This window comes from Oratosquilla oratoria, chromosome 1, assembly GCF_046742065.1.
Source record: "Oratosquilla oratoria isolate Oo_2021 chromosome 1, ASM4674206v1, whole genome shotgun sequence".
Classification (NCBI taxonomy): domain Eukaryota; kingdom Metazoa; phylum Arthropoda; class Malacostraca; order Stomatopoda; family Squillidae; genus Oratosquilla; species Oratosquilla oratoria.
In genome coordinates, this window is record NC_134777.1 from 134478969 (window position 1) to 134505694 (window position 26726).

A 26726-nucleotide genomic window follows, 5' to 3' on the forward strand; every position below is an offset into this window, starting at 1 on the left:
TCTGAAGATCACCAATGAAAGAAACTTTCATTGGCCAGTGTTTAACAGATTCCAAGAAGAAAGAAAACGAAGAACACGGCAACTGCCGATAGACTAAGTAAACTGCGCATGCGCATCGCGGGTCGTGGGCAGGGAAGGCCAGGATACCTCATTAACAATAGCAAGCAAACTCAACAAGGCAGAAGGCCTGGGAGGTGAATATGTAAGTGTCCAGATTCATCCCCCGAAAAAGATACTTTTAGTGGTAAACCACTACAAAGTTGTGTTTTCGATGGAAAGAATCTGGACACTTGTGCTTGCATCTGAAGCGGCTGGCTGGGAGGAGCCTGAATGCTGTGGGGAGTAATGCCGATCCTGCCCAAGTAAAGTAACCTAAGAAGAGATACATAAAAACGATATATAAAACATAAGTTTATTATGTTTAAATGATCGTGTAAAAAGGGGGGTATAGAACAGAGACACTGGTAACCTTTCCCTAGAGGGAGTGAGGTCTCCGGTACGCTGTACCCACTTCCTATGGTATGCGAGTAATTTCCTGTCTCTCCACTTGCCCCCCCCCCTTTAGGTGAGAGAGGTGGACTGCTGACCTAGACTCTGAGAGGTCGGAGGGGAGGTGCAGGCCGTCTGAGGGGGGTGAGGCGAGAGAGGCGCGTCTGGGAGTAGCCTGGTTCCCATGGCTACGCAGGGAGACGGGCATACCGTGTGTATCAGGTACCTGGTGCGGAACGAGGTAGTGGAAGCCCATCCACCCAGATTCTGCACCTTATCCACCGAATGGGTACGGAGGAACGCGAGAGAGGCTGCGAGGCCCCTAATAGCGTGTGCTCTTGGTGCCTTACCCGGGTCTGCTAGGTTGATAATCTTGCAAAGCAGGGCGACTACCGCTCTAGCCTTGAGTGGTTTGAGCGACGTGGAATTGTAAAAAAGGTGCTCCGGGCTAACCCGTGCTGTGTCACGTAGGTAGTCTCTGTAGGCTGCCACGGGGCACAGAGGGTGAGGTCTGCCACCCTATAAGAGAGCGGGAATGGTGATGGGAGCGATTAGGCTCTCTGATGTCTCATTCTTAGCGAGGAAGGCCGGAGTGGGTGACATTGTAAGAGAGGAACCGTCCTGAGCCAGTTGAGAGAACTGAGGGTGTCTGGTGAGTGCTGCTAGCTGAGAGGACCTGAATCCTGTAGCTAGGGCGATGAGAAAAAGTGCTCTCATGAGGTAGCTCGCACTGTTCAATGGAACAAGACGGGTCTCCAAAAACTGTAGCACTTTGTGGAGCGACCATTTTGGGGTGACCCTACGAGAAGGTGGGCGCTTAACCCTCAGACCCCTGAGGAGCAGTTTTAGTGCCCTGGTGTGCACCCTGATACCCAAGCTGAACTTGAGCGGGTCTGCAAGGGCCGAGTGGTGGGAAGCTACCGTGGAAGGTGCTCGGTTGGTGCTGTTGCCCAGCCAGGCGAGGAAGGCCAAGACCGTGGCCTGTGAAACCAGCTTCACTTTCTCCCTGGTGAGGAAAGACTGAAACCTCCGCCAGCATGACTCATATTGATTGATGGAGGAGGGTCTGTGAGCGGCTACCATGGTGTCAACTACGCTAGGTGGAAAGAGCGAGGAGAGTCCGGCTTTGAGAAACACCAAGCGTGAAGATTTAAGGATGAGCGCAGCTGATCCGCTACGTGCTGCGCGAGGCACGTTGAGCCTAGTAGGAGCGGATTGGGGCACCAGTTGTGGAGAGTTACGTACCACGGCTGAGCCTTCTACAGTGGAGCCACCAGCAGCACCTTGCCTCGGTAGCCCCTGAGCTTGCTGATGGTGTGTACCAGCATCTTCGTCGCCGGGGGAGGGAAGAGGTATATGTAGCCCCACCTGTTCCAGTCCACTGTCAGCGCGTCCAGGCCTCCTGCCTGGGTCCGTACCGCTAGTGACAGGAACTGTGGTAGCTGAGTGTTGGTGGGTGACGCGAAGAGGTCTACCTCTGGGGTTCCGTACCTGGAGACCAGGGAGAGGAACACTGTCGTCTTGAGTGACCATTGTACTGATGTCGTCTTGAAACGTGACAGTGCGTCGGCCCAGTCGCTGTCCACTCCCTTTACGTGCACTGCGGATAGGTGGATATTCCTGTGGTGAGCTAGTGTGAGAATTTTCTCCGCTAGTTCGAGGAGTTGGCGTGACCTCGATGACCCCTGCCTGTTGATATTGTGCACTGCCGGGTAGTTGTCTGGGCACAGTCTGACTGCTTTGTCTGGTAGGCTGGGTTCGTCCTGAAGGAAACGGAGGACCACCCAAAGTTCCCTGGCGTTTATGTGTGCCTCTCTCAGTCCTGCTGGCCAGGGGCCGCAACTCTGGTGGCCCCGATCGGAGTGATACCCCCAGCCCACGTCTGATGCGTCCGAGGTGATGGTGAGGGAGTAGAGAGGTGGTAGCCAGGGTACGGCGGAACGCCATGAGGCGTGGCTTAACCAGCCACGCAGTAGCGTGTGCAGGACGGGAGGGACAAGCTTCTGTTTGTCCCTGTGCGTGGTGGGTATGGCCGCGTTGACTTCCAGCGTGAGGCGGCGGTGCATGAGGCGACCCAGGGGGAACGTGGGAGCGGCGAAGTTGAGAATCCCGAGCAGCGTCTCCCACTGCCGTCTGGAGAGTGTGTGGGAGAAGGCGGCTCGGCGAAGGCTTTTGATAGTCTTCCTGATGTTGTCTTGCGACAACGACAGCGTCGCTGTAGTCGTATCCCATTGGATACCGAGCCACTCCAGCTGTTGTGAGGGTACTAGGGAGGACTTAGGCAGGTTTAAGAGGAAGCCCATCTCCCCTAATACTCTTACAGCTACCAATACGCTCGTTAGTGTCCTCTCGAGAGAGGGAGAGTACACTAGCCAGTCGTCTAGGTACACGAGGGTCGCCACCCCTTGGTCCGCGAGGACCGAGGTGACGATCTTCGAGAGCTTGTTGAAGATCCTCGGAGCAAGAGAGAGACCGAAGGGGAGCCTGGTGAACTGGTACGTCTCGGTCCCCACTTGGAACGCCAGAAAGCGTCGGAACCTCGTGTGGATCGGTACGTGCCAGTACGCGTCCTGGAGATCCAGGGACGCGAGCCAGTCCTCTTTGGATAGGGTAGCACGGACCTGAGCTACCGTTACCATTTTGAAGTGTTGAGGCTTCAAAAACTTGTTTAGGGCGCTCAGGTCCATGACTAACCTTGTCTTGTCCGAGTTCTTCTTCGGCACGGTAAACAGGCGGGAAAGGAAGACTTTGCCGTGAGCTTTTTCTACCACACCCTTCTCCACCATGGCTCTGACGTGGTGAAAGACGTCTGCTGAGACCTCGGTATCTGGGGGCGGACGACGTAGAGGAGGCAGCTGTTCCCAGGGACAGGTTAGGCCGTGTTTGATGGTGCGGGCTGCCCATCCATGGGAGGGCCACGCGTGGTCCCATCCCCGTAGGCAGCCCCTCACTGCCTCACTTCTCCCTTGGTTCCGCCTTGGTGTACTGGGCGGTCTGGGGAGCTGTGTCGGTGGAGCGTTTGATGTTGGTGGAGGAGGGCTGCTTACGGTGCCGTCTCTGTTGGCCCGGAGCGCCCCCTTTACCACATCTCGGCTGGTTCGCTCCACGCTGTTTGCTGCGTTGCGGAAAGGAGCGAGTGCCGGGGCGGATGTCCTTGTGCCCCTGTTGGTGGGTAGCTGTGGACGGCCTCGGCCTGAGGGAAGAGAGCGGTCAAAGCTGAGAAAATGCCTTGAATTAGATAACATATGGTGGAAAGTAAGGCAAGGTGTTATCATGTGTCCTGTAATAACAGACAATGAAAGCATAATGCACGTACCTATACTGAGGAACTGGTACTTGTATGATGGTCGGCATGGCTGCAAGTACTCGGTCCGTGGCCTCCCGGTCGAACAGGTCGAGCGAGAGTGGTTTGGCCCTGATGACACCCTGTCTAGCCTCCGCGGGTACCGACTTCACTGCGGAGCGGCGGGAGTCGGCCCTGGCCTCGGCGAAGGCACGGACTGCTTGGGGTAGGGCTGTTGCCATTAGCGACGCCGTCTGCTCGCCCACTTCACTCAGGAGGTTCAGGGTGTCCCTGTGAACGACATGTGGGAAGAGGTTATTATTATTATGATAAGATTCCATAAGAAATATAACATCAAAATTACACAGTGCACTTACGAAGTCACAGACAGAAACTGAGGAACAAACCTGAGTTGACCGTCGGAGGCGGTGTGCACTTTGCTAGCCAGGGAGCGTAGGGCTTGTGTCAGGGTGGAGGTCAGGGAAACCACTGAGAGAGTGTGGGCCAGTTCTGTCTTGGCCGATTTCTCCTTAGTGGCCAGTTTACTCTCTGGCTCACTGAGTCTGGACGGGAGCGAGAGAGCATCGGAGGTAGTTTGCGTACCTCGCCAAAGTATCCTGGGTAGAGCAGGGTCTACACAAGATGAAGGTGGGAGTATGGGCACAGATGGTAGTGCTGGACGTTTAGGTGGAGCGGACTTAGTAGAGAAAGAGGCCGTCTCGACCAGTGCAGCCGCGTCCATATTTCTCCCCTTTGCCTCAGCGGGGAAGAAGGACGAGTCGGGCATGCGAAGCATCGGTACCTCATTCTCTCTATACACGGGTGACACGTCGGCGGGGAACAGTAGTGGATTCATGAGCATAGCTCTGACAGCATCAAAGCACGTCTTTTGATTAAACTTTGGTTGCTGTGGTGTCTGCTCCGCCTGTGACCAGGGTTTCAGTTTGTAGGATATACGCTGGTCACCTTTGTCGTCCGTAGAGATACTGATGAGGACGTCAGTCCGAATCACAAAACCAGATGGTGAGGTAGGATCCGGGGCAAGCGCTATCAGCTTTCCTCCTTCGTGTTTCGTCGACCACGTAGACGGTAGAGGGGCCCAGTTGTAAGGCACGAAGTTAGTTATAGGCTCATCTTCTTCCTCCCAGTCCGCGTCGTCATTCGAGTGTGACGAGGCGAAGCTCGGTGAGGGAGGTGGAGAGGAGCGGGCCGGATTTGAGCGAGGGCTGGTGCCGGTCCCGGGGCAGGCGGAGTAGTATGATACCAGGGATGAGAGGGTAGCGACTGGCGGATCAGGTTCAGTATCTCTTCCCTGAAGCCCGGCACCTCTGAGAGGAGAGAAAGTTTAGGCCTCTTGGTGGTCCTAGGAGAGCGGGATCCGGAGCGTGACCTCCTCCTGTGCCCTTTAGACCGTCTATGTCTATGGTGCCTGTCCTCTCTCGATGGGGAGGGAGCAGACGAGGAGGAAGAAGGGGAGCGAGGTTTCCCGTTGCTCCTACTCTTACTCTTAGAACTGTGTTTCTTACGCGGCGAGGCCGGTGGGGGAAGAGACACTAGGGATGGGGAGCGCGACACTGAACTCGAGGAGAAACGGTCTCGGGTAGGCGAGGGAGAGTGCGCGTGAGGAGACGAGCGTGAACGAGGCGTGTCACAGTCCCGGGTAGGCGATGGGGAGCGTCGCCCAGGCGAGGGGCGTAGCTCCTCCCTTGACTGGTGTGGAGAGCGAGAGCGGCGGGTAAGCCGAGAGCTAGGACGGGAGTGGGAGTGGAGGCCCGAGGTGGAGCTTCTCCTAGAAATGGAGCGGGTACGAGAGCGTGACCGTCTCCTAGGGGTAGAGTGTTGCCTTGCTTGAGATGAGGCACGCTCAGGAGAGGCGGAGGTGCCTCCAGACACCGCACGGGCCCTGACGAGACCCAGCTCCAGGGCCAGGGCTTGATCAGCAACCTCTACCCGCGGGCTGCCCCGCTTTTGTGCTGCCTTCTTCAGGCGCTGCCACACCGCCCGTAGGGATACTAGAGGAGGCGGAGCCGGTCTTTAGGGTAGAGCCTCAACTGTTGCACCCAACACTCACACTGGGGGCAGGCGGTTGGGTCGTAGCGGAAGTCTACGAAACAGGGCGAGTGCGTGGAGCAGGCGAGGTGGCCGTCTCTAGCCACATTAGCAGTGCAGCCATCCTGAGAACAGATCAGGTCAGCACACTCTGCCTGAAAAGATAAAATGCACGGAGTTAGAAGTAGTCCACCAAGGGAGGAGTGACTAACAATTCTAAAACGTGACTCGAGAGGTACGGGTTGCCCAAAACTCCGTACATCGACAAAAAACACCCAGAGGGTGGTACCAACACCAGGATAGCTCAGTGGGCGATTGGTGTTGGTGAGAGCCGTACCCCGGAACGGGGTAGTCATCCACGCTAGGAGGGTGGCGTGACCCGTCCCTCGCGGGACGGGATGCGACGGCAGTAGCCCGGCACGGGGGTGAGTGTGTGACGTGTCGGGCCAATGTTGTCCACCCTTGCCAAGAGGGGACGGCGGACAGGGTCCGCGTGGGTTCAGGGTGATGCTAAGATCAGGAACCAAGCAGCGTAGCAAGAGCTACTATGGGGTGCGTGGAAGCACGCATCCACGAGTTCGGAGTACCCAGGGAACAACCGAACACGTACTCTCGAGACCGGGCGTAACTGGCTAGGAAACGTCGGTAGAAACGAGAGGAGTCTACTATGAAACAAACGTCCAGAGGTCCCCCAAACCTCAAAGGAGAACGGAGTACCCAGGGAACAACCGATTCCGAGGAGGGGGGGGGGGAAGAAACTGCTAACCCTAATGTGGTGAGCACATACCCTCATCACACCAAGGAGGTCCCACGCACGGGCCTCAGGACGGCATGGGACAACAAAAACCACCCATTGTTAGAAAATGTGGTACGTCGAGACGACGGAACACAAAATCTAACAACAGGATCGATAAAAAACGGAGGTTAATCTAGCGAGAGGAAAAAGAACTGAGGGAGTACACATGTGGAACAACCCCGGAAGTTCTAAGTCCCCGCGCACAAAAACCACAGCCGCCACATTTCTCTAACTCACACTGGAGAGATAGAGAATGGAAACGGCCAAAAACTTTTTCGGAACTTACCATGAAGAGGAGTGGGGTCGGACGAGAAGGAAGAGTGCTGCCTTCTAGAGGAGATGTCGACGACACGGTCCGAAAAAGCTTAATGAGGTATCCTGGCCTTCCCTGCCCACGACCCGCGATGGGCATGCGCAGTTTACTTAGTCTATCGGCAGTTGCCGTGTTCTTCGTTTTCTTTCTTCTTGGAATCTGTTAAACACTGGCCAATGAAAGTTTCTTTCATTGATGATCTTCAGATACTTCGGACCTTAAGGGCAGCCAACACGGGACATGATGGCTACCCCCGATGTATAAGCACAAGTGTCCAGATTCTTTCCACCGAAATATTATACGTCAGAGTGCTCCGCCTCGTTGCGTAGTGGTGAAGTGAAACTCGTGAAGATTTTTGTGGTTTAAAATTAGCGTGTGAAAAGTGCGAAGTTAGAAGTATAATTATTATACTTCCGAAAAAAAGTGCAGTGCAAAGGATTAAGTGATATTATAATTCCGAGTGCGGTGTTAAAAGTATAGTGCAGTGACGTGTTCCGTGTGAAAAGTGCGGTGCTAGAAGCATAAATATTATACGTCTGGAAAAGTACAGTGCAAGGGATTAAGTGATATTATAATTCCGATATTAAGTGCGGTGTTAAAAGTATAGTGTAGTGAAGTGTTCTGTGTGAAAAGTACGGTGTTAGAAGTATAATCATTATACTTCCGATATTAAGTGTAAGCGATAGGAAGTGTATTTATAATATTTCGAAATAAGTGCAGTGCAAGTGATATCAGTGCGGTGAATATTGTGGTAGCATAGAGTGCTGTGATAATCACAATGCTACGTTACCCAGTCGGCACTCCACCTCCGGCCACCGTAGACCAGCAGTCGGTCAACGTCGTTTAGCTTGTCTGCTGAGTGCTCCGCCTCGTTGCGTAGTGGTGAAATGAAACTCGTGAAGATTTTTGTGGTTTAAAATTAGCGTGTGAAAAGTGCGGAGTTAGAAGTATAATTATTATACTTCCGGAAAAGTGCAGTGCAAGGGATTAAAGTGATATTATAATTCCGAGTGCGGTGTGAAATGTATAGTGTTCCGTGTGAAAAGTGCGGTGCTAGAAGCATAATTATTATACGTGCGGTGCCTATTGTGGTAGCATTAAGTGCAATATTGAATTATAATGCTACGCACAAGTATAAGTTGCGGTGTAGTGTAGTGTTCGTCTCTCCTTATCGTATTTCCGAAAATTTGCAGTGATTAAGTACAATATTAAGTGTTAAAAGTGTAGTTATTATACTTCCGAATAAGTGCAGTTAGTATATTTCGGAAAAAGTGTAGTGCAAGTGATATCAGTGCGGTGACTACTGTGGCAGCATAAAGTGTCGTGATTTACAATGCTACGCACAAGTATAAGTTGCGGTGATAAACGCGGTGTAGTGTAGTGTTCTTTTTCCGTCTCTCCTTATCAGTGATTAAGTGTAGTGAAATAAATAATAAGTGCGGTGTTAGAAGTATAATTATTATACTTCCGGAGAAGTGAGTGCAGTGCAAGCGATATCAGTGCGGTGACTATTGTGGTAGCATTAAGTGCAATATTGATTATAATGCTACGCACAAATATTAATTGCAGTGTAGTGTAGTGTTCTTTCGTCTCTCCTTATCGTACTTTCGAAAAAGTGCAGTGCAAGCGATATCAGTGCGGTGACTATTGTGGTAGCATAAAGTGTCGTGATTTATAATGCTACGCACAAGTATACATTGCGGTGATAAACGCGATGTAGTGTAGTGTTCTTTTTCCCCTCTTCCTTTCTTTCCCTTTTCCTCTTCCCCTTTCCCTCCCATAATCCTCATCTCCCTTCCTCCCCCTCCATTTTCCCTCTTACTCCACCCCCTCACTCTACTCTTCTCCCTCCTCCGCCTATCTCCGCTTCGCTCCTACTTCTCCCGCTCGCAACTTCCTCCTCCTCCATAACCCCTCCTGCTCATACCCTTTCTTCTCCCCCTACTTCCTCACCATCTCCCTCCTCCTCCATCCGTCTTCTCACTCTGCTACTCCCGCTCAACCCCCGCCTACATCTTTCACTCCTCTTCCCCCGCCCCCTCCTCCTCCGCCTCTCTGCCTTCCGTCCGTCAGCTCTGTCACGCCTAACCCTTTCACTCGTCCTTCTCCGCTCCCCCTCCTAACCCACATTCTCCCTCTCCCTCTCCTTACCCACATTCTTAATCTCCTCCCCTTTACCTAGTTGCTCCTCCATCCTTGCCCTCCGCCACTCACCCTCTAACTCTCCCTTCCTCCTTCCACTACACCTATCACTCTACTTCCCCCCCTTACCACCCTCTCCCTCACGCTCACCCTTACTTCTTCCTTTCTCACTTCTCCACTATCCCTCCTTCCCTATCACTCCCTCCTCCGCCTCCCCAACCACTACCCTTCCGCTTTCCCGCCTACTCATCCTGTCTCGTTCCCTCGTTCCCTCTGTTATCAGCAACAGCAAGAATGGATGAATCCACGCGTTCTTCAGAAACGGGCGATGACGGTGAAGGAGACTGAGTGACTACTGGCCAAAAGAAGAGCAAGAAGAAAGAGCGCGCTATGCGCTCTGGAAATGGGCAGGAGAGACCGGTCCAGACCCCCAGCGAGCAAGCGGTAAGGGACAAGAGGGCGTCGCCCCCTTTGCCACGGGCTACAAAATTCCAAAGTGCCCAGAAGGCTTCCAGTCAGCCTAAGCGCTTTCTCGAGAAATCGAGAAAAACATAGCAAGTACCTGCCGACCGGAGAGATTCTCATCACTCCTAAGGATGAGGCCGCCACTTCTGCCCTTGCCAACCTAAAGGAGGTCAGTGGTAGGAAGGTAAACCTCCAGAGGGTGGAAGGAGCGGAGAAGGGGTCGAAGATGGTGTTATAGGGCTGGTCAACTGACAATGCCCTTGACGCCATCAGAGAGCATCCACAGGTGATCAATGCAGAAAGATGCACCTGGAGGAAGGAGGACACCAGGCAGGTTGTGGTTACCCTCCGGGGACCCGCACTGAGGGAACTGGACCTGGGCATGTGGGGCACGTTCCCACTACGCACCTTTGTGCCGGATCCCATGAGGTGCTTCCGCTGCCAACAGTATGGGCATCACCAGAGGCACTGCAGACGCTCCTTTAAGTGTGGCATCTGTAGTGGCCCACACACCACCGACACGTGCATTGCAGAGCACAAGAACAATGAGGAGACGACGGCCAAGTGCCCCAACTGCGGCAAGACCCATCACGCTTGGAGCTTTGCCTGCGGCATCCGCAGAGACGAGGCCAAGGCAACGAGGGAGGTGTATAAGGCCAGAGAGGACTACATCCCGGCCCCGCCCCGTCCCTCGGTGTGGAAACACCCTCGGCAACCAAGGGAACCCCGTCAGAAGCCTCCAAACCGTCGCCTGCGCTAACGGAGGCAGAGTTCCCTGGGTTCCCTCAGCGGTCCCGGTTTCATAACAAAACCAAGGATCGCAACCCCCTGGCGGAACCTCCTGTCCAAAGGGAGCAGCAACCGGCGCAAGCATCCACGGCTCCTCACCTTTCAGGATGACGAACTAATGCAGTTCGTCATGGTCGCCGCGGCTGCGCTGGCCCGCCACCTGGGGAACTCGGAGGACCAGGTCAGGGATGGTCTCCATTAAGAAATGCTCATCTGCCACCAAACCCTCCATGTCTCCATCTGCTGCACCAGGTACCACCCAAGTGACCGAGAGCTCCCCAATGACCCCATCTCCTGCGCGGCCTCCCCCAGTGCCCTCGACCAGTGTCCAGACACCCGAGGAGGATCCAGCGCCCTCCCCAGTATGCGCAGAACCACCGACGTCTGACGAGCCGGCCCGAAAAGGCAAAGCAGGTACCAAGAGTACCGCAGGAGCCGCGGTCAAGACTGCATTGCCTGAGGGCCCAGTTCGAGTCCAGCGGTATCAGAGGAGGCGAGAGGTTACCCTCTCTAAGGCAGGTGGCGCAGCGTTTGTGGCTGGATTCCCTGACGTACCTAGGGGAAACGAAGGGGTGGCTACGGACACTGACGTTAGTAGCGAGGGCTCTTCTTCGCCGTCAAGCCCGTCATCATCAGCGGAATCATCAGAAGACAATGAGCACCATGGATAGATTGCCCACAGTGCGGCGCTCGACCACCCAGACTGTTCGCTTCCTCCAATGGAACATCCTTGGATTCAGAGCGAAACAGTCACTTCTGCAAGCCATCATACGGCAGGAGGAAAAACAGGTCATCCTCTTGCAGGAGACCTTGGTGGGAGAGGAAGAGATCAGGATCTCTGGATACCACGTGTTCGTGTCACCCCAAACGGACACAAGCAGAGGTTGTATGACCCTTGTCCATGCGTCCATCCCATGTTCAAGAGTAGACCCACCAATAGAATGTGGGGAAGATGTGGAGGTGCTCGCAGTTCGGCTGCACTTCCCCCATGAAACGGTCAATGTGTATAACATTTACAAGGCCCCTGGGCGTGGACACTTGGACCTGGGGGAAGTATGCACCGTCGCGGAGGACGAGCTGTACATCCTCGCAGGGGATTTTAATGCGCACCACTCCATTCTTCACTCCGTGTCACCTACAAACTCGTCCGGGCGACACATTGAAGAAATCCTGAACACCAACCCGGGTGTGGTCCTACTGAACGATGGGTCGCCGACGCATGTACGACATGGCAGGCTCGATCTCTCATTTGTCTCCTCCTCATTGCTGCATCGGATGTCGTGGAGCATCAACGACACGGGTACGAGTGATCTTTTTGGAATAGACATGTCACTCACCGTAGCCCCGCCACCCCCAGTGATCCAGAGAATAGGAAGGTGGAACCCGCGCAAGGCCAATTGGACGTTGTTCAAGGACAGAGTGGCTCGCGAGGTCGTCACCGACGCTCTGGCCATGGGTGAGTTGGATGATGCGGAGGCCTCACTGGTCTCTGCTATTCATGCAGCGGCAGAGGAGGCAATACCTAAGACCGCCCTCAACAGGAGGAGACATCGTGATGGTTGGTACTACAACCAAGAGATCAAGGATGCCAACCACAGGGTCAACCGTCTACGAAAGATCCTGCGTAGACACCACAAACCTGCTAACCTGGCCAACCTCCGGAGTGCCGTCGAAGAGGCCAAGGAGACAGCTCGACGTGTGCGTAGCGACAAGTGGCTGGAATGGTGCCAAAGCTTTAGCGAGTCCACCACGCTAAAGGAACTGTGGAGGAAACTCCATATAGCGACCAGCCGTACCCCACCACGGCACGCTCCATCCACTGTGGAGAGGCCGGGGCAAACGGACTAGATCATTATGTGGCCCTCTGCCCAGCGACCAGATTTCTGCGTGCGGGACCCAGGACCTCGGCCGGGGGACTCATTCGTCGACTGACAAGGACACTTACCTCGTATCATCTGGGACGCCTCCTTCAAGTGCCGTCCCCCAGATGATACGGATGGGTTCTGTTTGACTGTGCTCTCTTGCTGATTTTGACTTATGACACATCACAACTTAAGCCAAGGACTAATGCCTTCTCTTTTTCACCTAGGTAACTGCGCAGGATGCCTTGAACCGACCGGATGAGAGGCGACGGGTGCAAAGGATACCAACCACGTCGGTGGGAAGTCTCCTTAAAGTGCCAGCCCCAGAGGATACGGATGGGTTCTTAACTGTACTCACTTGAAATATTGACTTATAGCTCACCACAACAATTCAAGCCAAAGGACTAATACCTTCTTTTTCACCTAGGTAACTGCGTATGATGCCTTGGACCGGACCGGATGGGACGCGACGGGTACAGGAACTAACCACGTCGGCTGGACCGGATGGGACGGGACGGACACATAGGACACTAACCACGTCGGCTAGACCGTGGGGACCGACCAGGACCGTGCAGCGCTGTAAATATTGACATCATTCTTACTAATTAAACACATGTACACGTAACTTTCATTGTAAAAGGCATATAAGTTTGCCTTCTAGGAGTAATGGGTAGAGACCCAGGCAAGATGTACTTCTTGTGATCAATAAATGTAAAAAAAAAATGCGTCGCGGTCAGTCTTGTCTAGACTGGTGGCGCGTCGCCACAATGTCATCCCGCAATTGTAATCAGTCAGTTCATTTAGTGCCACAATGACTAGTTAAAGTAAATCTACTCATATTGATTATGAATATTTGGAAAATCTGCTCACATCAAATAGGGATATTTGGAAAATAGTGGTCACATAAATTAGGAAATAGGCACAGGGATATAGGTATTTGGAAATTTATTTGGTCTTTGGATCACGTGTCGGACTCGTGTACTTAAACTTCAATGTACATTCAAATACTATAGAAAGAAATTAAAAATGTACATGTTGGTAAGACAACAGGGCGATCATATATATATATATATACATATATATATATATATATACATATATACATATATATATATATGTATATATATATATGTATATATATATATATGAGAGAGAATGTGGGTGGGGAAGGGCAAACGAAGATGTGTTAGGAATATAGTTTATTGCCCTAACTCTATTCCTAACACATCTTCGTTTGCCCTTCCCCACCCACATTCTCTCTCATTTGTCTGAAATAATCTTATATATATATATATATATATATATATATATATATATATATATATATATATATATATATATATACAATGTCCCCAAACAAAAATAAAATATAATAATATAATAGTAATAATAATAATAATGAATAATAATAAAACCGATGTAATAAAGAATAATATAATAACATCCTAGTCTTATTTATCATTTCAAAGTTGATCTCGGTGAACGATAAATTCTCCATATCGGTGATTTTAATACTCTGTATTGGTAATTTCAGATTGATCTCGGTAATTCCTGTTTTGATCTCGGTATGGTGATCGGTCCACGTGTGATTCTTTTTGCCAAATTACAGTTTGTACAGGCGAAAAAATAATTCTTTAGACTCCTAAAGCCTTATTTCGGTGAATGATATTGCATATCGGTAATTTCTATTTCATCTCGGTAATTAGTGTGACCGGAGACGGGCAGTTTGTAGTAGTTTTAGTTCGGAACAACGGCAGGACAAATGAAAATCAACACAAAATATCTAATCTCTTTCTTTTGGTAATTAGCCACAAGGTGCGACACTAGAAATGTCACATGAGAAATATAGGTGAAGCTCGGACTAAGGCCACAGCTTAGTGGAGCTTATGGTTGTAGCTGGACGTAGAGACTAACGTCAGCGAGGCGGTAGCAGATGATGACGGCGAGGCTCGATGGGACAGCTAGAAGACTGGACGAGGAGATGTAGTTTGTGCGCTGGACGGTCTGGTCGGTACTGTTCTGGATTCTGGATTCTGGATTCCAAGAAAAGACCACCTCGCTTGCGCGGGATCGGGTTTTGTGGGAGGGGAAGAATGTCTGTTAGAAAATGAAAAGATAGTAGTGTATAAAAGAGGGCTATTGCCACCGGGCGAATTGCGAGCGATTAGGGGCTAGTTTGTTGTCGTGGCTTTAGGAGAATTGGGCTAGGAACTTGGACGGTGGCGCCAATGCCGGGAGGAAGAGCATATCATATCACCAACGACAGTTTGGAAAATGGTATGAGACGTAGTATGAGAGAAAGGGGGAAAAACGGAAGAATCTTTAGTGGGAGGTAAACTGAAATGAGAAGATGTAGTATAAGAGAAAGTGAGAAAGGAAACGAATTTTAGTCGAAGAAAAAGGAAGTGTATATGTTTGTGCGTGGGATGCAGCTATGTTCGTGAGAGGTGTATGTGTGTAATTTACGGTTAGTGAGTAGATTTCACTTCCCGCGTGTAGAGGGCGTTCCTGATTAGCCCCAGGTAAGGCATGAGAATTCCTGTTTTACCCCAGGTCGGGTTTGAATAGCGATATTATTATTATTATCATTATTATTACCATTACTATTATTATTATTACATTATTGCGGTTATCACCAGTCAAGCTGGTGAAGGGGTGTGTTACTTGTAGGTGCGGTTATACACGTTTTATCGTGTACACCGCACGTGGGACGGGCGCAGCTGACAGATAGTCTGTACGGTGTGGTCTAGGTGTAATATGTTGTATCAGATGTTTGTGTTTGGCGTGCAGTTTTTCTAGGTGTCTTGAGTGAAGTTTGTGTTTGTGTTGGTTGAGTGGACGGATGTTGGAAATTTGGTGTAGAGACTCAGTGGTTCTGTAGTCGCTCCATCGCGAGCCCGTGATGAACTGGACAGCGGCATTCTGAACCTTCTGATGCTCGTAGTTATTAGTGGCACATGTCAGCTGGCTTAGTCCCGGGGACTGGCACAGAATCGGTCTGACGAGGGCTAGGTACAATCGACGTTTGGTTCTCAGTGTTGCAGTTTTGAAGCGTCTGAGCTTACCCAGCTTACCCAGCCCATCTCGGCGAAACGCCGACCTTTTCAAAGGAGGCTGGCGGGAACGTGAGGAGCTTTCCAAGTTCCTGATTGGCTGACCGCTGGCTGGCAGGGACACCCTTGCGAACTACGCTTGCCAACTACAGGAACTTGGAAAGGCTAGCTCCGAAGATTTCTTTGATTAGTGTGTGACGGGTCGTAGGATGCATCACGTCACTACAAGTTCACTCCAGGACACGACATCTCCAAGCAGCTCTCCTCTCCAAGCAGTACTCCTCTCCAAGCTTCAAGTTCACCTTCGCTCTTAGGTTACGACCTTTCCCTTACGAGTTTAGTGTTCATAAACCCGAGTGCCTTAGTGTTATTGTGAGTTTCATTTCCCTGGCCTGTCCGAACCATATCACAACATTGCACTCCTAAATGATATGAGAATTGATATAAATGGTGAAGTTGTGTATCAGATGTGTGGAAACGAATGTGAAATGTTTGTTCATTTCATGTAGAGTCCCAATCCTACATAAAAAGGACATAGATAACTAGTAATAGTTAATGGAATGGAGAAAGTAATAAGAATTTTATGTATTTGAATAAGAAAGACGAGTTACGAGAGAATGAAAATATATTATACAGACTGCGGCATATAGAGGAAAATATCATTAAAGGAAGAAAAGAAAATGGAGGAAAGAACGTTAGTATAATATTGGAAATTACAGATCACAGAAATAACATTTAAAAAGGCGTACACTTCGACCGATCACCATGTAATACATACATGAATATGATTTATAAGAGAAATATAGAAATTTTCTTAACTTATAACATATTTATATTTTAGATGTCTGTTCCTAGTCAATGGTACCACCATTCACAAATCACATTTATTTTCTATCTAGCGCATTCCAAACACAACAAATGTTATCACTCTGTTTACATGGCACTGATACAAAACTGTACCTAAATAAAGCGTAAGCATGATGATTGAGTAGAAGGTATTGCATATGATGAACGCAACTGAAATGAAAACTTATTCAAAAGTCAGGGATGCCCGAGCAGACAAGTTCATTCACAGCGTACCTGTTCCTCATTTGTACAAAGAAGCATCCAAAATACTGCTCCGGTATGAGAAAAAGGAAGGGTCTTTAAAGAAATTAGTTTTCGAGAATAAAAGATACAAGGTAAGTACTAAGTTAAAAAAATGACTGCAAGCCACTCAGTGAAAGTAACAGAAAAAAATTGAAATTCCAGAATTCATGCTAGGAAATTATTAGCATGTCTAGTCTCGCTGAATGCTAACATGTCGGTCTTTCTCCTCACGAACATTACATTAGATTATATAGTTACAGTATAAGTATTCGTGTCATGATGATGATCATCATCATGATTTGATTTGTCGTTGACTTGTGCTCAGAGCCTTGGTTCACCTTAAGGGGATTGCAGAGTTTCTCAAGTAGATCTCATTAACTATATGGATACTTAAGTGTCTTGTCTGTCAAGTCAGAGACATACTTGGGTAAAATTTTACTTTCGACCTTTGTTTGAATATAGCAATACAAAATTAAATAGTAATTTTGTAAATTAAAATGTATCAACGTAATATGCAATTTTGTGTGCGGAAATGAAAATAAAAATACGTTGCTACAACAGATTTCTTAAGTAACGAAGTTGTGTATGACGAATGGTACGCGATGTTTGTTGTGGTAGATGCCGACGTCGGAGAAATGAAAGGACGATAAATTTGTCTAAAACCAAACTAACCTAACCTAACCTGTGTTTAATAAATCATTACCTTCAAATTAGATATCATCCAGCTGGTCCTCGTCGTCGTCGTCGTCATGAGAGACGTTGGCGGGCTTTTCAACCACTCTCTCAGCTTTTGTATGGCTATATTCCTCCAATGGTCGAAAGTAAAATTTTACCGGTTAGGTTAGGTTAGTTTAGTTTACTTTACTTTAATTCAGTTTAGACAAATTTATCGTTCTTTCATTTCTCCGACGTCGGAATCTACCATAACAAACATGGCGTACCATTTGTAGTACACAACTTCGTTACTTAAGAAATCTGTTTTAGCAACTTTTTTTTATTTTCATTTCTGCACACAAAATTGCATATTACGTTCATACATTTTAATTTACAAAATTACTATTTAATTTTGTATTGCTATATTCCAACAAAGGTCGAAAGTAAAATTTTACCCATACTTGATACTACATAGTGTAGATACGGGCACAAAAGTTTCATTTTTTTTAATCCTTAAATTATTGTTGCATATGAAAGGCAATTTTATTAGAAACAAAATGCTTTTTAAATTTTTGAAATACCTTGAAAAATAAGGGAAATACGATTTTTTAAATTATTTTTTAATTCCGCATTTTTGGCTAGACTTTTACTTTACCATAACAAAATGTAACATTTTGTTATGGTATACCAAAAAGTTACCAAAGTTACCAAAATCTTTACAAATTACCACCCTTAATTCTAACATTTAATGTTAGAATTAAGGGTGGTAATTTGTAAAGATTTTGGTAAAGAAATACACACAAACTCCAAACCACTGGTCCAATTTTATTGAAATTTTGAATACTTGGGTTTTATGGATCAACAAATCACATGAGCATGTTAAAAACAATGTGTGACATCTCCATCATACCATATTTGCCTTTTCATGGCAACTATTAAGTTGTCAATTTTCAGATTATCATCAATAAAATCCAAACCACTGGCCCAATTGACATGCAACTTGGCATGTGAAGGTTTTATGGGTCAACAAATCACCTGAGCATGTCATTAACATTGCAGGACCTTCTTCTTATACCATTCTTACTAACATCTATCATGTTGCCATGGCAACTGTTGTCAATTTAGAAATAATGAAATCCAAACCACTGGCCCAATTGACATGCAACTTGGCATGTATCAACAAATCACCTGAGCATGTCATTAACATTGCAGGACCTTCTTCTTATACCATACCTACTAACACCTATCATGTTGCCATGGCAACTGTTGTCAATAAAGAAATAATCAATAAAGTCCAAACCACTAGCACAACTGACATGCAACTTGACATGTGAAGGTTTTATGGGTCAACAAATCTCCTGAGCATGTCAAAAACAATGCAGGACCTTCCTTTTATACTGTTCTTACTAACATCTATCATGTTGCCATGGCAACTGTTGTCAATTTAGAAATGATCAATAAAAACCAAACCCTTGGCACAACTGACATGCAACTTGGCATGTGAAGGTTTTATGGGTCAACAGATCACCTGAGCATATAAAAAACAATGCAGGACCTTCCTTTTATACTGCTCTTACTAATATCTATCATGTTGCCATGGCAACTGTTGTCAATTTAGAAATAATAACATCCAAACCACTGGCCCAACTGACATGCAACTTGGCATGTGAAGGTTTTATGGGTCAACAAATCTCCTGAGCATGTCAAAAACAATGCAGGACTTTCCTCTTACACTGTTCTTACCAACACCTATCACATTGCCATGGCAACGATATGTCGAGTAGGCATCTAAGCTTCAAGATTCTTAGATTGCACAGCTGCGCTATTACCAATGATTTCAAAGTTGCTCATATCCGGTAGAATAGAGGCTAATAAACAACATTATTACATATATTATATAGTTTAGTTTCTTGCCTATAGATTTTTACTCGGAAAACTAATTTGCCAAGGCTAATATAAAAAATTGCATTGAAATTGGTAAGAATTAGTAAAGTTTTGAAGAACTGGGCATACACTTGTTTAACAACAAGATCATTTTAATACCCTGGGAATGTGCTGAACGGTCCAAGCATTCAAACTAAGCCAAACAAAAATAAAAATCCAACGGGGTGCAGAAGATGGAGATAGCGGCGCTGCTAATGGTCTCGTGCGTGACTATATGCCAGGTGGTCGTTGGTGTTCCGTTGGATAACACAGGCGTTGGTGGTGATGTTGTTCCGGGAATCGTAGCGATGCTCCCGGATCCGGGTCTTCAGGTCACGGGAGGTCTCGCCGATGTATACTTTATCACATCCAGCACAGGGTATGCGGTAGACACCAGCGTTTTTTCCCCACATCTCGTCCTGGCTGTCACTCCTTCTAGAGAGCTCTTTGATAGTTCTGCTGGACTGGCCCACTACCTGTATGTTGCAACGACCAAGTGTCCGGGTGAGGGTGGTGGTGACGCTGCTCGCTGGAAGGATAAGCCTCCTAGCTGGTTCTTCCGTTGGTTCCCGCCCTTCCATTATTTTGAGTGCCTTTTTCTTACACTGGTGGATGATGCATTCTGGATATTTCAATTTCTGAAAAACCTCCTTTATGTGCCTAAACTCGTCCTCTAAGAATTCAGGGCTACAAATTCTGAGAGCTCTGAGGTAGAAACCTATAACTACTCCTTTTTTAATACTGAAGTCATGGTGGGACAGGAAGTGAGTCAAATCGTCCTTATTGGTTGGTTTCCTGTAGACTGTAAATTTTAAAAGATTATCATGTTTGATGATAAGGGTATCTAAAAATGGAAGGGAATCGTTAACTTCTTCCTCCAAGGTGAACTGGATGGATGGCTCAACCTCGTTCAGTGCTGCTTGGAGTTTGGGGATGTCAAACCGTCTGGGGGAAATTAGTAGTATGTCATCCACATAGCGAAGCCATACTACGTTGCCAGGAACGATATCTGAGAAAGGCCCTGCTTCTAAAAATTCCATGAAGCAGGGCCTTTCTCAGATATCGTTCCTGGTATATTGATAGATAGGCATCTGATTTAATAATTTTTACAAAATTGATTTATTGATATGAAAACAGGTTTTTATTTCAGAGAACATATACAATGAAAGTGAAAAGTTTAGCATGGATTTAAAAGAAATATTGATTGATTTGAAATTATTTATACTGTAATCTAATATGAAAATCTCATATATAATGCTTCCACTTTTATTTAGATTGAAGTCCCTCCTTTCCTAAATGTTTACAGGATTTCCGAAGACTTTATGCTACAGTGTGCAAAGCAGTGGACAATGCTGAGATAATTCAGGATGCTTTTAGTAGAATCAGACTGTTTGAGCAGGAACCTAGGTTCAAGTAAGGATATATGTGACATTTGGTTGATTCTATTTTAGTCTAGAACATAACTAATGTACTGACCTCCCAAAACCAACATGTATTCAAAGAGGGCCACTCCACCAGCATGTTTCACACAAATATTACATGGTATTTGCTGGAAGGATTTGATAAAAAGTCATCACTGAAAAGTCATGACAATAATAGATATAAACAAATCATTAGACAAAATTCCTAAACTCATACAATCATTAAAGATCATAGAAATAGACATCCACAAGAAAAAGAAAAAAAAATAGCTCAAATTTTGTGTCTGGTAGACAGTCCAGAGTAACACAAAACAGGTTTTACAGGTTTACCAATGGTAAATTTGAACAGAGGGAAGAGATCACCAAGCTAATAGTAGGTGGTGAGGATTTTAAGGAGGCTTTAGTTCAGGCAAAAATAAAGTTTCCTATCTGTCATCACAAAGAACATTTTTTTTTTTTTTTGTAGAGGAAGGCATAATTCAGGTTTGGAAGAGATGATGAAAAAAGTCACAGAAACCCTGATCAATCCAAGACTGGAATATGTGGTATGATTCCCACAGAGTGAAGGGTATAAGTAAGATTGAGAAAATACAAAGGGCAGCAAGCAAACCAAAATGGTTCCCAGCCTGGCAGATAAGCCATATGAAAAGAGGTTAAAAGCACTGAATCTACCAATATGGAAAGATTGAAGAGGAATAGTTGAGTTAATTACAGGATTCAGGTCACTAGGGGGGATACAGTACATTAACCGAAGAAAAATCTTGATTAGGGATGAAAAGGTTTTAAGAGATCATGAGAACAAATTGAGGAAGACTAAATGTCCAAAGGATGTGAAGGAATACAGTTTTCCATACAGATACATAAATACTTCAACTGGTCTAGACAATATAGCCCAAGCTGGAACAATACATGAATTAAAATCTAACTAATTGGAAAATAAGGATATAGTTCAAGCTGTTTGTTATTATTTGTCTGTTTATTATTATTTGCTTGATTTTGGTTTATTATTAGTTATATGTCTATTATTATTTACTATTTACATGTTTGTTTACTATTTAACTATATGCATTTATTTATTTATTTTATTTATTGTTATTTATGTTATTATAATTTTTATTTATTCCTTTGTTAGTCCTCAGATGGCCCAGGTTCTGGCAGGTGAACTCCTTTTTGCAAACAAAGTGCTTTCAGGGGAATGTTTGCCTGTGATGACAATTCTGAAATATAAAGAAGAACTTCAGTCAGCAATTGCCACAATTGGAATCACAAAAGAAAAGAAAGAGAAAGGTTAGTATATGACAAGTTGACTTATGATATGACTGACCAGTGATGGGCACTTGCAAGTGGATGCAAATTGGGGGTGATAAAATCTTTACTACATATTTGCAAAACCCATGGGTTGTTAACTGCATTGTATGCAAGTTTGAGTACAATAGCTTCTTTAGTTTTTACAGAAAAAATCAATCAGGTCATAAAATGGATTGATTGATTGCCATCAGTTCTTTCAGACTGAGTCAGAAGTATCCTTCATTGTATAAACCTCCTAATCTCCTGTGTTGCCATGAAAAAAGTGGGACTTTCAAAAATAAATATACTATTTGCTTAATATGTAATGCAAGTATAGAAGCATTGGTTGTTGTTGTTGTCGTTCCCTAGACTGTCTGTCTGAGCAGTCCCGTCTCCCCAAGGAATGCCACAGCCAAAACTGGGTTTTCCCACAAATCCTTTATAGAGTGTATGTTGTGTTGTTTGCGTGCATGATTGTGTATAATTTAGTCTTCCATTATGTGTTGTATGGTATGGGGTGAAGTGTTACATCCTGGGCAGCTGTTCACAATGTGGTCATCCAGCCTCTTCTGGTAGCTTAGAAGTACTGGGTGGTGGCCGCACCTCAGTCTGGCCAGGTGGACTCTGTCCTTTCATGGGAGAGAGGATTCAGAAGGGTGGATATCAGGGGGTCTGGCATGCAGCAATGTGTTGTCTTTCAGTGTGTTAATGGAGCGGTGAGTGATATGATCATGAATATGTTTCCGGAGGCTGGTATTTGGTGGTTGTGGAGGAAGAGAAGAGAGTATCTGTGTGTGATACAGGTCTTTGGGTGTTGTTTTAATGTTTCTTGGTGTGTGTGGGTGTTCTGCTATATAGTGTAGTGGGTTTGATGTGTTTGTGATGGCTGCGGCAAGTGTTTGTGTGCCTCTCATGTCGAGGTGGTCCTTGACTTTGAGGACTTTTGTTTCATGGTGTAAATGGTCTGTAGGTGATGTATTTGTGCAGCCTGTAATTGTTTTTAGGGCTTTGTTTTGTATGATTTGAAGGGTGTTGTGGTGTGTCTCACTGAGATTAGGAGCCCATGCAGGACTCGCATAATTCATCACTGAGCGTATGCATTGTTTGTATATTGTTATATTAGTTTCTTTGTTTTGTCCAAATGTTGTTCCAGTGATTGACTTAAGTGTGTTAAGTCTAGGTGTGCATTTGTTTTTTATGTTTGTGATGTGCTGTTTGAAAGACATGGATGTATCGTATGTTACACCAAGAATTTTCGGTGTGTTTGTGTGTGGTATTAGAGTGTTGTTGATGTAGAGATGAGGTATGTATTTGTGTTCTTTTGTTCAGTTGGTGAGAGGTGTTGCGGTAGATTTGGTTGGAGCTATTTTGAGTCTGTCTGTGATGAACCATGTGTTGAGTGTATCAAGGTATGGCTGGATTATTTCTGCAGCTTTGTCTGTGTTACGATGTGTGCATGTGATTGTTATGTCGTCTGCGTAGGAAGAGATGTGTATTTCTGAGGTGTCTGATGTGGGTATGTCATGCATGTATAGATTAAAGAGCATGGGGGATAGAACAGAGCCCTGTGGTACTCCATTCTTAATGTTTCTGATGTGCAATGATTGGCCATTATATGACACAAAGGATTCCTACCTGCCACATAATTGGCCAGCCATCTTTTGGTGTTATTGTGCATGTCTGTGTTATATATTTTATTTGTTAGATTGTGGCAGGGGATAGCATCAAAAGCTTTACTAATGTCTAATGTTATAAGAAGTGTTCTGTGGTGGGGCCTATCTGAATTGATGCCATCTAAAATTCTTTGTGTGAGGTTTATCAGAAGAGTGTTTGTGGAGTGTAGTGGCCTAAAACCGTGTTGTGAGTCAGCAAGGGGAATATGTGGTGTGACAAGTTGAAGTATTAGGCATTCAATGACTTTAGAGGGGGTGCAGAGAAGTGAGGAAAATGGAGGAGAAATAAGGAAGGATGAAGTGAAGGCAGTTGTTAAGATGATGAAAGCAGGTAAGGCACCTGGTCTGGATGGATGCCATGCAGAATGTCTAAAGAAAGGAGGTACAGTGATGGTGGACTGGCTGGTGAGGTTATTTAATGTTTGCTTTGCTAGAGAGAGGGTAGAGTGCCGGAGGACTGGAGGAGTGCCTGTATAGTTCCACTTTACAAGGGAAAAGGGGACAAGTGTGAATGTAGTAGTTTCAGAGGGATTAGCTTGTTAACCACTTCCATACGGTGATGCCTACGTAGGCGTCATGAGGAGCAAGTGGGTACGCAATGATGCCGACGTCGGCGTCTTGATTATATTTATTGTAGTCGTACCTACGTAACCTCTATTCTCTCTAAACTGGCTTCATCATATTTTCCATGGTTATCAAAATTCACGGGTGAGAGAGAACGAACGATTGAGCACTGACTTTATTTTTTATAATGTGATTATTATAACGCAACATCGCACGTCGGGCAGCTAATGCTGCCAGACGTGCGATGTGCCCCGGAGTGAAGAGGTTAAGTGTAGTTGGGAAGGCTTATGGGAGGATCTTGATTGAGAGGATTAGGAGAGGAACAGGGAGAGTAATTGGTGAGGAACAGTGTGGATTTAGGACGGGTAGAGGTTGTGTAGATCAGATCTTTGTGGTAAGACAAATATGTGAGAAAGCTATAGGAAAGGGGAAGGATGTTTTTTGGGCTTTTATGGATCTGGAAAAGGCTTATGACAGGGTAGACAGAAAGGCACTGTGGGAGGTTATGCAGATATATGGGATAGGAGGAAAGCTTCTAGGAGCTGTCAAGAGTTTTTATGAGAGTAGTAGAGCTTGTGTCAGGATTAGAAATGGAGAGAGTGAGTGGTTCGAGGTAAAGGTGGGACTTTGTCAAGGATGCGTTATGTTGCCCTGGCTGTTCAACTTATACATGGATGGGGTAGTGCGAGAGTTAAATGCAAGGGTAGTGGGTCAGGGATTGGAGATGGTTAAAGAAAATGGAGAAAAGTGGGAGGTGAGCCAGCTGTTGTTTGCTGACGACACAGCTTGTGGCAGGATCGGAGGAGGGATTGAGGAAGTTGGTGGCAGAGTTTGGGAGAGTATGTGATAGAAGAAAGCTAAAGATAAATGTGGGTAAAAGTAAGGTGATGAGATGTACAAGGGGTGAAAGTGGCAGTAGACTGGAAGTGAGCATTAAGGGAGAGCGACTGGAGGAAGTGGATAGTTTTAGATACTTGGGTGCAAATGTGGCAGGAAAAGGTGGAGTGAAGGTGGAAGTAGAATGTAGATTGAGAGAAGCAAGTAAATGCCTTGGTGGATTGAAGAGTGTAATGAGGAATAGACATTTGGGAATGGATGCTAAGAGGAGACTGTATGAAGGAGTGATTGTGCCAACAGCACTGTATGGGGCAGAAACATGGAACATAAGAGAGGAAGAGAGAAGGAGTTTGAATGTGTTTGAGATGAGGTGTCTGAGAAGTATGATGGGGGTCACTAGGCTAGATAGAGTGAGAAATGAGGAGGTGAGGAGAAGAACGGGGATGGAAAGGGAGTTGGGAGATAGTGTTGATGAAAGAGTATTATGATGGTTTGGACACATGGAAAGAATGAGTGAAGAAAGACTAGTAAAAGAGGTATGGAAGGCAGATGTGGAGGGAGTGAACATGAGGGGACGTCCTAGGATGAGGTGGATGGATGGGGTGAAGGGGGCTTTGGAGAAGAGGGGAATGTCTGTTGAGGAAGGACGGGAGAGGACAGAAGACAGGGGTGAATGGAGAATGGTTGTATATGGATGATGTTGTGATGCATGAGGTGGAATGGGTGGGGGGTGAGGTAGTATGTGTGAGCAAAATTTGACGCAGCCCGAAGGGATTTCTCCCCGTCTTTTTCTTTTCTGCATGAGGGGACGGAGAGGGGGGGTCGCCGAATTAATGAAGCGTCCTTGCTGTGGATGTGCTGTGTCTTGCGACACTGCTTCTGACCCAGGGCAGTGGACAAGGTGCAGGGATGACCCGTCATCCAGGAGGTGCTAAGATAAGAGGGAGGGTGGAGGGGTGTGGAGTGTATTCAGGGATGGAATGGGTGGGAATGATCTTATGCCTTTTCCTTTTTGGCTACCTCCCTTGTAAGGGGGAAAAAGCCTTGGTATATGTATGTATGTATGCAGAGAAGTGTGATTGGGCGGTGCGATGTTGGGATTGTTGGGTCTTTGTTTGGTTTTGGAATGTTGATTATTTTACCATGCTTTTAGATGTCGGGTATAGTGTTGTGTGAATAGCTGTAGTTTGCAATGTTTGTGAGTGCGTGTATACCTTGTGGTCCAATGTGTTTTAGGTGGATGTTACTTATGTTATCAGGGCCACAGGCAGATGAGTGCTTGAGATTATGTAGTATGTGTTTTGTCTGACTGTCTATGAAGGGTGTATAATCTGAGTCTGTGGGAAAGTCTTTCTTACGTTGAATAGTGTGTCAGTTGTCATGGTGAGAAGTGAGATGGCTTGTCTGTGCAAAATGATTTATGAGTGTGTTTGCTTGTTGTCTGCTTGAGGGTAGATTGTCTGTTGTTGTGATTATTGCTGCGTGAGAGCGTGTTGTGTTACTGTTGGATAGTGTAATGCTGTTGAGTGTTTTGTACAATTTGCTGGTGTTTGTTTTGTGATCAAGTGTATTGATAAAATTTTACCAATTTTGTGTTTTTTGTTTGTGTATTTTATTGGCAATCACAGTGTTTAGTGTTTGTATTTGGTCTGCTATGTTTTGAGGGATAGGTGTGGGGGTATTGTGTTTAAGTGCATCTCGTTGTCTGATGAGGCCTTGGATTTCTGGTGTGAAGTTGGGGTTGTGTGATTTTCTGTTGCCTCTTGGGATGTATCTCTTGTCTGCGTTTTGTATGATTGTATTAAAAGTGTGCACAGCATTGTTTATGTTTGTGATTGGTGTACAGTTAAGTGTTTCAAAATGTTGTTCTGTCTCTTCAGTAAAAGCTTCCCAGTTATCTCTCTTGTAATTGGTGTATGTGTGTCTGTGGCCAACTGGGGTGCATCTTGTTTTGGTGGTGATGATGATTGGAAGGTGGTCAGAACCAAGGGTTCTGACCACTCTCCATGACATTGTTGGGGTTAGGCAGGGGGAGCA

General features: G+C 46.5%; 1 protein-coding gene across 3 annotated transcripts in view; it reads left to right on the plus strand.

The window, feature by feature from the left end:
- The first annotated feature begins 15534 nt into the window (after nucleotides 1–15534).
- The window catches only part of LOC143027291 (28S rRNA (cytosine-C(5))-methyltransferase-like), a 40009-nt gene continuing 28817 nt past the window's right edge, over nucleotides 15535–26726 (plus strand). The window contains exons 1-3 of one of the 3 annotated variants that reach the window (XM_076188569.1): nucleotides 15535–15555; nucleotides 20214–20320; nucleotides 21461–21615. In XM_076188569.1, the coding sequence (XP_076044684.1) occupies nucleotides 21468–21615 (148 nt within the window). In that variant the 5' untranslated portion in view covers nucleotides 15535–15555; nucleotides 20214–20320; nucleotides 21461–21467. Of the gene's footprint in view, nucleotides 15556–16103; nucleotides 16423–20213; nucleotides 20321–21460; nucleotides 21616–26726 lie in introns of those variants that run through there. The other 2 variants (XM_076188565.1, XM_076188561.1) reach the window with 2 other exon arrangements.